Source organism: Equus asinus, chromosome 2 (genome assembly GCF_041296235.1).
Source record: "Equus asinus isolate D_3611 breed Donkey chromosome 2, EquAss-T2T_v2, whole genome shotgun sequence".
Taxonomy (NCBI): domain Eukaryota; kingdom Metazoa; phylum Chordata; class Mammalia; order Perissodactyla; family Equidae; genus Equus; species Equus asinus.
The window spans coordinates 42,113,657-42,126,306 of NC_091791.1; the positions used below are offsets into that span (position 1 = coordinate 42,113,657).

The 12,650-nt window shown below is 36.4% G+C and overlaps 2 protein-coding genes across 5 annotated transcripts in view; one reads left to right on the forward strand and one right to left on the reverse strand.

Annotated features, from left to right (window-relative positions):
* LOC106847425 (putative neutral ceramidase C) overlaps window positions 1–12,650 on the forward strand; it is a 105,605-nt gene that overhangs the window by 76,590 nt on the left and 16,365 nt on the right. For 2 of the 4 annotated variants that reach the window (XM_044754960.2, XM_044754966.2), the window contains exons 15-18: window positions 841–880; window positions 1,906–2,001; window positions 7,055–7,150; window positions 9,201–9,347. In XM_044754960.2, the coding sequence (XP_044610895.2) occupies window positions 841–880; window positions 1,906–2,001; window positions 7,055–7,150; window positions 9,201–9,347 (379 nt within the window). Of the gene's footprint in view, window positions 1–840; window positions 881–900; window positions 1,025–1,905; window positions 2,002–7,054; window positions 7,151–9,200; window positions 9,348–12,650 lie in introns of those variants that run through there. The other 2 variants (XM_070487834.1, XM_044754980.2) reach the window with 2 other exon arrangements.
* The window catches only part of A1CF (APOBEC1 complementation factor), a 161,381-nt gene that overhangs the window by 22,340 nt on the left and 126,391 nt on the right, over window positions 1–12,650 (reverse strand). The window lies entirely within an intron of this gene.

Genomic DNA, 12,650 nt, shown 5'->3' on the forward strand with positions numbered 1-12,650 from the left:
CTCATCCCTGCTTCAGTCACCTAGGCTTCATTGCAATTCCCAGACTCACCAAGTATGCTCCTGTCTTTGGGCTTTTGAACTTAAGGTTTCTTCTGCTGGAACACTTATCCTCCAGTTATCTCCATGGCCAATTCTTTCATTCCTTCAATTCTCTGCTCAAATCTCTAACAAAGGGAGATGCTAGTCCTGCTTATACTATATACTGTCTTCACCTGCCACTACCACCACCACATCACCACCAGCATCAGCCTCATCATCATCACCACAGTGACCACCACCATTCCCTTTTATCCTTACCCTATTTTATGTTCTCCATAGCACTTATTGTCATCTCACTTTTTTATTTGCTTATTGATGAACTTCCCTCCCTGGGATGTAAACTCAATACTGTTGAATCCTTGGCACTTAGACGTGGGCCTGGTGTGTATTAGGTGCTCAGAGTTTTATTGGAGGATTAAGTGAATGAATGAAATGGTAAGTTCTTTGTAGGCAGGAATCGTACATTCTCTACTTTCCTCAGCTCTCATTAACACAGAATGCAACTAATATATTTTGTTGAATTGGTAAATGGAAAATGATTGTGATCTTTGCTAGCGATATTTGTTGATTCTATTTCCCATCTTCACATTGTCTGTTTTTCAGTTTTGGATTTGTTTTGAAGATAGAGTAGTCAGGAAAAAAAGCTCAACTTTAGCTTTGCATCATCGCTGTGTTCCTACATACTTTAGTATTGTGCGATAAGCCAGGGTAACTTTTTGGCTTTCACTACAAGTCTTTCTGTATACTTTGCATACATTCTGGATAGGAAAACACTTAGATAATTCTGTTTTCTTCACCCAGGACCATGTCTGGACGAAGATTTCGGGAGGCAGTTCAAGCAGTAAGTTAAAAATGAAATAAAATATCTCTGCATTCATCTTTCGTGAAGAGAAAAGAATTTCCTGTCCCTATGATCTAGTACATTTTAAATGAATTTTTCCTAAGATGACTAGAGTTTTACACTTCTTGAAAGTAATGGGGAGAGGTGAGTATGAAATATTGGTGGTATAAGAACAAACTTTAAAAATATAAGAGAGTTGGAGCCAGCCTGTTGGCATAGTGGTTAAGTTCATGGGCTCTGCTTCGGTGGCCAGAGGTTCGCAGGTTAGGATCCTGGGCATGGACCTAGCACCGCTCATCAAGCCGTGCTGTGGCAACGTCCCACATAAAATAGAGGAAGATTGGCACAGATGTTAGCTCAGGGCCAATCTTCCTCACCAAAAAAAAAATATATATATATATATATATATATATATATATATATATATAATTATAGTCAAGTTAAAAATATTTTATTGGTATTTACGTATTAATAATTTAAAAATTGATAATTGTTTTATAGACTAAATAACCTCTAAGTGACTTCATATCTTAAAGTCTTGTCTAAATAAAATCAACACATGTTGGGAATTCTGTAGTTTATCTATGTTCATGATTTTCTTTATATTCAGGAAGTATTGTCAATGGTTCTAAAATGACATAATCAACAAATGTCTTAATACTTGGAGCTGGAAATAACTACTCTAGTCAGCCGATATTTACCCATAATACTTTTTAGGAAATTGATAAAATCTTTATATTTTAATAATAAGAAGATTTTACATCTGCAAATGAAATCATTAAGATAGTCGTAGATCCATTGACTTGCCCCACTATAGTGCAGAGTTGTGGTTCCAATTTTTATCAAAGACTTTTTAATACTTCTGCATTTCCAGGCAGTTTTAGGAAGATATTAGGAAGAATATTGCTAACAGAGACATCTTATACTAATTATTTTTACCTATAATTGTGCATTAGGTATAACTGGGATGATAACATACTTTGTGATGAAGAGTAACTTTATTGGGCTCTACTTTCCCTCCCTAGGAATTTGCGTCTTATGGGATGCAGAATATGACTGTTGTTACTTCAGGTCTATGCAATGTTTATACACATTACATTACCACCTATGAAGAATACCAGGTAAAGTAAGAAGTTCTCATCATTTAAATGAATTATGCCCTGGTCAAAACTATGTCAAATGCAGGTTTTCTTTCTAGACTTCCTTAATCATGTTTTTGAGAGATGATTTTGTTTTAGGGCAGAGAAGAGAATAATAAGCCAGAGGTTGTATTTGGGGTTTACCATTCCCAAGTTCATGTCAAAATTCTAGTCTCACTGACTTCCACTTTCCCTGAAATAAATTATTTTGTCAGGGGCACTGGTAATAAGCCTGGGTTGTGGTATATAACGTTTCCAACTCTATCTATAATGCTTCTGGTGCTTGAAGTTTCTTTAGAACCTGGGAAAACTCCAACTGATAGGTCCTATTTATTGAATGAACTAGCTGAGCACTTTGCAAATGTGATCTAAGTACTCCTCACAATAAGCCTGGAGTAGGGTATTATTATATCACGATATAGATTCGGAACAGAGTCTCAAGAGAGAATTTACGGGAGGCTGGCGGCTAGTAATGTTTCTTTGTTTACAAAGAGTACAGAAAGTAGCCCAAGTATTTAACAACAGTAGTCAACATTATGAAAGCAGTCTAGAGTCCCGCAATTAATAGTTTCTAACATATCTGCTGGGATATCTTGGTAGTTTGTACCGAGGAGTACCGTCTACCCCTTGACAAATGTTCAGGCAGTGGAATCTACCCTACTGCCCTCTGTTGACTTTGCTGAAGGTCTCTGCCTTCTAGGAAATCCTATTGAAGAGAGGTTCTTAATTGGGGTAAACTTAGATAGGAATAATTTTTTATTTATCCATTTTTTATTTATTTTTAACTATTATTTAGCACTTTAATTATAATTTGGGCAACAAATGACAGTAATGTTAGCAGTACCTCTGACTTTGTCACCAATAAGAATCACAAATATTTTCATATCACATACAGTCATTATGGATCTGGAAGTTTTTTTTACTCCCATCTTTATTTTAAAATCACAGTAGTTATTAGATCTACTACTAGATCTTGTTATTCAATAGCAAAATAAAGGAGCACAAACATTACTCTATCACAAAATTGGTTTATTACTGTTTGATTAATGTATTCCAGTCTAATCAGTTTCCTCTGTCAACTCATGTGTTTTATTTTATGCATTTGGAAACATTACTCTGAGAGGGGTTTATAGGCCTCAACAGACAGCCAAAGGAGTCCATGACACAAATAAGGTTAGGAACCCCTACAAGCTTATCTTCTGGTTCAGGGACATGCTCCTCCAAGGATTAGTATTAATTAATTAACCAATTAATTAATTCCTCATTCATTTAACAGATACAGGCATATCTTGCTTTATTGTACTTTGCTGTATTGTGCTTCACAGATATTGTGGGTTTTTTTTTTTTTTACAAATTGAAGGTTTGTGGCAACCTTGTATCAAACAAACCTATCAGCACCATTTTTCCAATAGCATTTGTTTACTTCATATCTCTGTGTCACGTTTTGGTGATTCTTGCAATATTTCAAACTTTTTCATTATTATTATATTTGTTATGGTGATCTGTGATCAGCTGTCTTTGATGTTACTATTGTAATTGTTTTGGAGTGCCATGAACTGCACCCATATAAGGCAGTGAACTTAACCAATAAATGTTGTGTGTGTTCTGACTGTTCCACCAAACAGCCATTCCGCCATCTTTCTTCCTCTCCTCAGGCCTCCCTATTCCCTGAGACACAATATTGAAATTAGGTCAATTAATGACCCTACAATGGCCTCTAAGTGTTCAAGTGAAAGGAAAAGTTGCACATCTCTCACTTTAAATCAAAAGCTAGGAATGATTAAGCTTAGTGAGGAGAGCATGTCAAAAGTTGAGATAGGCCAAGAGCTAGGCCTCTTGGACCAAACAGTTAGCCAAGTTGTGAATGCAAGGGAAAAATTCTTGAAGGAAATTAGAAGTGCTACTCCAGTGAATACGTGAATGATAAGAATGCAAAACAGGCTTATTACTGATATGGAGAAAGTTTTAGTGGTCTGGTTAGACGATCCAACCAACCGCAACTTTCCCTTAAGCCAAAGCCTAATCCAGAGCAAGGCCCTAACTCCTTCAATTCTACCAAGGCCGAGAGAGGTGAGGAAACTGCAGAAGAGTTTGAAGCTAGCAGAGGTTGGTCCATGAGGTTTAAGGAAAGAAGCCATCTCCATAACATCAAAGTGCAAGGTGAAGTAGCAAGTGCTGATGTAGAAGCTGCAGCAAATTATTCAGAAGATCTGGCTAAGATAATTCATGAAGGTGGCTACACTAACAACAGATTTTCAATGTAGACAAAACAGCCTTCCATTGGAAGAAGACGCCATCTAGGACTTTCTTGGCTGGAGAGGAGAAGTCAATGCCTGGTTTCAAAGCTTCAAAGGGCAGGCTGACTCTCTCATTAGGGGCTCATGCAGCTGGTGACTTTATGTTGAAGCCAATGCTCATTTACCATTCTGAGAATCCTAGGATCCTTAAGAATTATGGTAAATCTACTGTACCTGTGCTCTATAAATGGAACAAAGCGTGGATGACAGCAGCTCTGTTTACAACATGGCTTACTGAATATTTTAAGCCCACTGTTGAGATCTACTGCTCGAAAAGAAGATTCTTTTCAAAATATTACTGATTATTGATGATGCACCTGGTTACCCAAGGGCTCTGATGGAGATGTACAACAAGATTCATGTTGTTTTCATGCCTGCTAACACAATGTCTATTCTGCAGCCCATGGGTTTTGGCTTTCAAGTCTTATTATTTAAGAAATAGATTTCACGAGATTATAGCTGCCATAGATAATAATCTTTCTGATGGATCTAGGCAAAGTAAATGGAAAACCTTCTGGAAAGGATTCACCATTCTAGATGACATTAAGAACATTCATGCTTAATGCGAAGAGGTCAAAATATCAACATTAACAGGAATTTGGAAGAAGTTGACTCCTACCTTCATGAATGAATTTGAGGCATTCAAGACTTCAAGTGAGGAAGGAACTGCAAATGCAGAAGAAATAGCAAGAGAACTAGAATTAGAATTGCCTGAAGATGTGACCAAATTGCTGCAATCTCATGATAAAACTTGAACAGATGAAGAGTTGCTTCTTATGGATGAGCAAAGAAAGTGGTTTCTTGAGATGGGATCTACTACTGCTGAAGATGCTGTGAAGATTCTTGAAATGACAGCAAAGGATTTGGAATATCACATAAGCTTAGCAGACAAAGCAGCAGCAGGGTTTGAGAGGATTGACTCCAATTTTGAAAGAAGTTCTACTGTTGATAAAAAGCTATCAAACAGCATCATGTGCTACCCAGAAATCATTCATGAAAGGAAAGTCAATCTATGTGGCAAACTTCATTGTTATCTTATTTTAAGAAATCACCACAGACACCCCAACCTTCAACACCCACCACCCTGATCAGTCAGCAGCCATCAACATCGAGGCAAGATCCTCCACTGGCAAAAAGATTACAACTTGCTGAAGTCTCAGATGATGGTTAGCATGTTTTACCAATAAAGTATTTTTTAATTATGGTATTTTTTTAGACCTAATGCTATTGCACACTTACTAGACTACAGTACAGTGTAAACATAACTTTTATATGCACTAGGAAACCAAAAAATTCATGTTCACTCTCTTTATTGTGATATTCGCTTTGTTGGGGTAATCTGGAACCAAACCCACAATATCTCCGAAGCATACCTGTATGTGTTGTGATACAAAGTACTAGCCACTATCTGGGCATAATAATGAATAAGAACTCTGACTCTGCCCTCAAGACCATTAGAATTTATGGTCTAATAAAGAACAGAGAAGAATGCAGATGATTATATTTCTGTGAAAGAGCTACACAAGTGATATGAAAACAAAGAGAAAGAGCACCAGTCTAGACTGGGTATTTGAGGGCGGGAGCCTGGCAGATTTTCTGGAAGATATAACATCTGTATGAGTTCTTGAGAATGAGTAAAGGCTAATTAGGCAAATAAAAGTTAAGGAATGTGTTCCGTATTAAGGGAGCTATAGATGAGGGGAAGTCTCAGTACATTTAAGGGCCATAATTAGTTGAGTACCATGGAATAATCATGATGAGGGTAGTGAGACAGGGGTTAGGGTAGGAGGCAGGGGTTAGTTGATGAAGAGCCTTTTATGCTATGCTGCAGCTTTGACTCAATAAGGAAGGGTTTGGGGAACTCCAGTAGAATTCAAAGCAAGGAATGCTCTGATCAAATTTGTGACTTAGAAAGGACACTACGATGGCAATGTAGAAAATAAATTGGAAGGGCATGGAGGCAGAGAACTGATTAAGAGTCTGTGATTTATGATCGGGGTGAGAGTGAAGGGTCTGACCAAAGTAAAAGCAGTAGGGTTTTTAGAATTCAAGAGATTTTAGGAAATGATGACTTGGAGACATACAGGATATAGGGTGAGGGAAAGAGAGGAGTCTTAAATGACTGACAGATGGTGTTAGCATGGGAGACTGGAAGCATGGCATTCACTGAAATGAAGAATGTTGTAAGGAAAGCTGGTATATTTGGAGTGATGAGTTCCATTTTAAGTTTGATGAATTTGAGGTTCCTGTGGAATAATGAAAGACTTGGAGCTCAGGTAAAACGGGACATATTTGGTTCTATTTTATAGCTCTCTGGTGGCTTAAATGTCCCTCTCCAGATAGTACCATCACCATCCAATTTGTCCAGGAGTTACTCATTTTTCCTTGTTTTTTTTCCTCCTGCTGTACTCCTTGGGGGAAAACATTTGTATTACAAGTATGTACTTAAAATAGACATAAGCTCAGGAGCTATTACTCTCTTTCAGGTCAAATGGACTGACAGTCCAAATAGAATAAGCCAAGAGAACCCACTGCCTTTACCAAGTAGTTGATGGGTGCCATTTACTTTGGCTCTCAAATGGAAATGCCCACCCTCCTTTGTCATAATTAATTTTGAATTATGCCAGTTTGAATTATATGAGATGTCCAAGCATCACCCCTCACCTAACATGCAATACCTTTGTAAATGAATCGAGATATGCAGAACGGTGTACAATTCTATCCTGTCTCTCCTGCAGGCTCAGCGGTATGAGGCAGCATCTACAATTTATGGACCACATACTCTGTCTGCTTACATCCAGCTCTTCAGAGCCCTTGCTAAGGCCATTGCTACGGTAAAATTGTATGCGTGTGTGTTTCAGGGATGGGGGATGTAGAGGGAAGCAAAGGAGAACCTTGGCTTTGAGTGTTCAGTTTCTTTGAAAATCTTTATATTTAAAAAAATTTATAGCTACAAGGTGTCTCTAAGAAATGAAACTGATAGTAAATCCAGATTCAGTTAACGTCTTTTGGTGGTGACAGCTTTTTTCACCTGTTACCTCATGTTATCCTCACAATCATGTGAAGCATGTGAAGTATGGAGGTGTCATTTTTTCCCCCATTTTTCAGATGAGTAAATAGGTTCAGAGATGGTAAGTGATCAGGCTTAGTGTAAGTATGACTAGGAGGTGAACCAGTGTTCTCTAATCCTGGCCAGATTCTCTTCAATCACTTCACAAGCTGAGTGGGTCATCAATTCTGAGATGCCTGTTCTCCATATTGTAACATCTCTGAAATTGGCATGCATCTTCCAATCAGAGGAATCTTACACTTATAATGAGCAGCACGTTTTTACTTTCTTGGTGGTTCAAAAATAATAATAGTTGTTGTAATCAACAGAGGTTTAGGTTTGATGATGTACAACAGTACCTTGAAATGTACATACATGTTGTAACTACCTAAAATATGCACACCTCCACAAGTTTACTTCAATGAACTCCACTTGTGGAAATCTTTCCTTTGGGATATGGTTATTTATGAAGCTGCACTGTGGTGTTAGAAGATGAGTCAACAAGCAGGAGAAAGAGCTTAAAATAATAAACAGACACTTACATAATATCATACAATACAAGCCCCAATACAGGCTGTGAAACAATTGCAGCATAGCAAAGACAAGAAAGCCCTTTAAAGAAAGAGCTTGAATATATTAAATTGAAACAAATGAAATTGCTGTTTCTGTAGGTCAAAACAGTTGAATATTGGCAATTTCATATATTCCACCTAATTAGTTGCTGATTGTGTCTTTAAGGTTTCAGTTCAAGTTATATATTTAGGATATATTTTATTTGCCCGATTATTATTTTATCATAACATTCCTCTCAATTTTAGATCTGATACATTTTTCTTCAAAGTAGAACAGTTTTTATTTTTCATCATAAAAGCTATAACTATTTGGAGAATATTCAGATTATACAGAAAAGTATAGGCCTATAACACCCCTAGAGATATCTGCTGTTTCTCTTTCATTACAATCAGAGGTCCATAGCTCTTCCCATGGGAATAGATTTTTCAAATGTTATCATGATATTTAGGAAGAAGAGTATGATTCATTTTGTGGAAATTTGTTTCACGGTCAAGTTTATGGTTGTGTGTCTAAGACTGGTTATGTGATCTTGAAAAAAACCCCACCATCTCTCCAAGCCTATTTTATCACTTGTACAATGGGAATGATAACAAATAGATTATAAGCCTCTTGTAAAGGTTAAATACATAAAGTGAGCATTAAAGTACATTAAATGCATATGAAGGGCTGTTTAAAATTTGAGATCAGCACATTGATGACACTATTCAAAGTGGCCAATTCTGCGGGAAACATAGATTAAACCAGTGAGGATATAGGCTGATCCTAACTTTTAAATTAAAAATATATTTACTATGTTCTCTAATATGCACAGAGAAGGATTTAGGTAAAAAGCTTGGTGCTGACGCTGGATAAAAGAGGCTCAACACTTTTTTAAAATTAAAAGAATAATTACGGTGTCGTGTTACGAAGGCTTATCATGTGTTAGGTCCCTGTCCGAAGTCATACAATTAAAAAATGGCTGTCCTAGAATCTAAACCTGTGTAGCATGCTTCCAGGTTTATACTCTAATCATTGGACGATGCTGTTTAGGGGAGTGAAAGTGTTGCCTATGACCAAAACCGTCTTCTAGTGACAAAAGTCTAAATTATGGACTTCTAGGCTCACATTTTAGCAAGATTCCACATTTTGTTAAAGTTGTTAGCTCTTGGAGAATGTGTGTGTGTGTGTTTCCTTTAATGAAGGCATTTCTGGGGGTGGGGGCCTGGGGAAAGGGTCTTTGACTCTACATTGTGCGCTCCTTAAACAAATGTTCTCTGTTCTAGGACTCAGTAGCCAACCTGAGCAGTGGTCCAGAGCCTCCATTTTTCAAACAACTGATAACCAATTTAATTGCTAATATTGTGGATAAAGCACCAACAGGGAAAACTTTTGGGGATGTCCTGCAGCCCCTGGAACCTAAATACAGAGTGGTAAGACTCACAAAGAGGTCTTGGAATTCTTCAGAAGCCTGTGTTTGGGGATGGGAAGCAAAATGTTTAACGTCACCACTGACCTCTAATCATGCCATAGACCAGCTGTTAGCAATGATAATTTTGACAATTGTTCTTAACTCTGCAGAGGCTCTGCAAACATAAGAATGGGGAATGTTTATTTTTCAGGTGGTGATTATGTAAAATTGAATTTCTAAAATCCATATTATTCCTGGATTATAGAACCATTCATTGGAGCTCTGAAAAGTTGTCTCCTAAATCAAGAATAGGAAAAGCACATAGAAATGAAGCAGAATTTGTGCTACTATTTTATATTCAGCTTGTGTCCTGCAACTTTGCTAAATCATTTATAAGTTCCATTAGAGTTTTTTTGGGGTTGTGAATTCCTTAAAAATTTCTACATATGATATCATGTCATCTGCAAACAAAAACGGGTTTACTTATTCCTTTTGGAATTTCTTTTTTGGATACCTTTAAATTTTTTTTTTTATTTCATTGGCTAGAATCTCCAATACAATGTTGAAGAGAAGTTGTGAGAGTGGACATCCTTGTTTTGTTTCTAATCTTAAGAGAAAAACTATTTAATCTTTTATCGTAAAGTATGATGTTTTCTTTAGGATTTTTGTAGATGCCCTTTATCAGGTTGAGAAATTTCCCTTCTACACCTAGTTTGTTGAGAGTTTTTATGAAGAATGGGTGTTGGATTTTTTCAAATGCTTTTCTATGACTACTGTGGTGATCGTGTGGTTTTGTCTTTTATTCTATTAATATGGTATATTGCATTAGTTGATATTTCAAATATTAAATAAATACCTTTAGTATGTATATAGTATATATATTTTTAGATATTAAAAAATACTCTTTAGTATGTGTGTGTGTATATATATATATATAGTATATAATCCTTTTTGTATGTTGTTGAACTTGGTTTGCTAATATTTTGCTAAAGAGTTTTGTACTCATATCCATAAAGGATATTTGTAGTCTTCTTTTCATGTGTTGTCTTTGACTGCATTTTGTGTCAGGGTAATACTGATCTCAAAGGATGAGTTAGGAAGTATTTCCTTCTGTATTTTCTGAAAATGTATGCAAAATATTGGTATTATTTCTTCTTTAAATATTCAGTCAGGTTTACCAGCAAAGTCATATGGACCTAGGCTTCTCTTTATGTCAAAAATTTTAACTATTAAATCAATTCCTTCACTTGTGATAGGCCTATTCGATTTTATACTTTTTCTTCAGTCAATTATGTGTCTTTCTAGGAATTAACTTTGTTTTTCAGAATCTGTATCATTCTACGAATTTGCATCTTTCTAAAAATTTTCCCATTTCACATAAGTTGTCTAATTTGTTGGGATAAAGTTGTTCATGACATTCCCTTATAATCCTTTTAACTTCTGTAGGGTCAATAATGATGTCTGCTCTTTCTTTCTGATTTTGGTAATTTGTGTCTTCAAAGAGCTAGCTTTTAGCTTCATTGATTTTATCTATCATTTTTCTGTTTGCTATTTCATTGACTTTTGCTCTAATGTTTATATCCTTTCTTCTGCTTCCTTTGATTTTATTTTGCCCTTCTCCTCATTTCTTAAGGTAGAAGCTTAGGTTATTTTTATGTTTTAATGTACCCTTTTTATTCCTTTGTTGATTTTTTTTTTTCTTTTACTATATATAGTTATTTTCCTAGTGGCTGTTTTAGGGACTTGAAAAGGAAAAAGAACTCTGCTTCTCCTCTCAATGCTCTACTCTCAATAGTTCTGACAGCAGACGTGGAAGTTTTTCCCACACCAGGACATTCTCCAATTCTCTGTGGACACCAACTGGGTGTCCTACAATTCAAATCAATTCTGACACTACCTACTTGGAGTTAGTGCAGACTCCACAGGTTAAGCGTTCAGTCCCACAAGACTGTACCTAGCCCCCTCCGCTTCAGACACGAATGACAAATCTAAGTTGTCACTTGTGCTTCTGACTGACTGGCTTTAAATTGGAGATTGCCATGACCCTTGGGTTTAATAATTTGTTAGAACGGCTCACAGAACTCAGGAAAACAGTTTACTTACTGGATTACCAGTTTATTATACAAGGATACATACAACTCGGGAATAGCCAGATGGAAGAGAAGCATAGGGCAAGGTATGGGGGAAGGAGTGCAGAGCTTCCCTGCTCTATCCAGGCATGCTGCCCTCCCAGCATCTCCTCCCGTTCACCAACCTGGAAGCTCTCTGAACCCCGCTTTTAGGGATTTTTTTGGAGGCTTCATTATGTAGGCATGATTAAGTCATCAGCCATGGGTGATTAATTCAACCTCCAGCCTGTTTCCCTCCCCTGGAGATCAGCCACCAGTCATCTCATTAGCGTACAAAAAGATGTATCACTTAAGAGAGTTCAAGGGTTTTGGAGCTGTGTGGCTCGACATGGGAGCAAAGACCAAATATGTATATCTTATTATATCATAGGGCTATAATATGTATCTTAACTAATCACAACCTACTTCAATGTAATACTAACATTATTCCAAGAAATATAGAAAGATTGCTCCAATATATCTTTTTAATTTTCCTGTTCTTTGTAATATTGTCACATGTATTACATCCATATTTAAATGTAATAATACAGTGTTATAATTATTGTTTTCTACAGTCATATGCTTTTAAAAGAAGTTAAGAGAACAGATGAAAATGTATATTTATATAATTTTTATTTACCCATGTATTTACCAGTTCTGGTGCTTCTTATTTCTTCTTAAGAATTTGAATTACCCTCTAGCACCATTTCCTTTCAGCCTGGAGGACTTCCTTTAGTATTTCTTATAAGACAGTTCTGCTAACAACAAAATCTGCCTTTGGTTATCTGCAATGACTTTATTTTGCCTTTATCTCTGAAGAGTAGTTTTACTGCATTCTTGGTTGAAAAGTTTTTTCATTTATCACTTTGAACATGCTATCCTGTTGCCTTCTTTCCTTCGCTCTCTAAGTCAATTTGTTCATCTTACTGTAGAATCCTTGTAAGTAATGAATCATTTTTCTTTTGTTGCTTTTAAGATTTTCTTTTCATCTATGTCTGCCACCAGTTTTATACAATGTATCTAAATATGAATCACTTTGTGATTATCCTACTTGAGATTTGTTGAGTTCCTTGGATCTGTAAAGTAATGTTAACCAAATCTGGAACTCAGATATTCAGAGTATTCTTGGCTGAGAGTTTTCATCTTTCAATATTTTGAATATATCACTTCACTCTCCCTTGGCCTGTAGAATTTCTGCTGAGAAATCTGCTGATAGC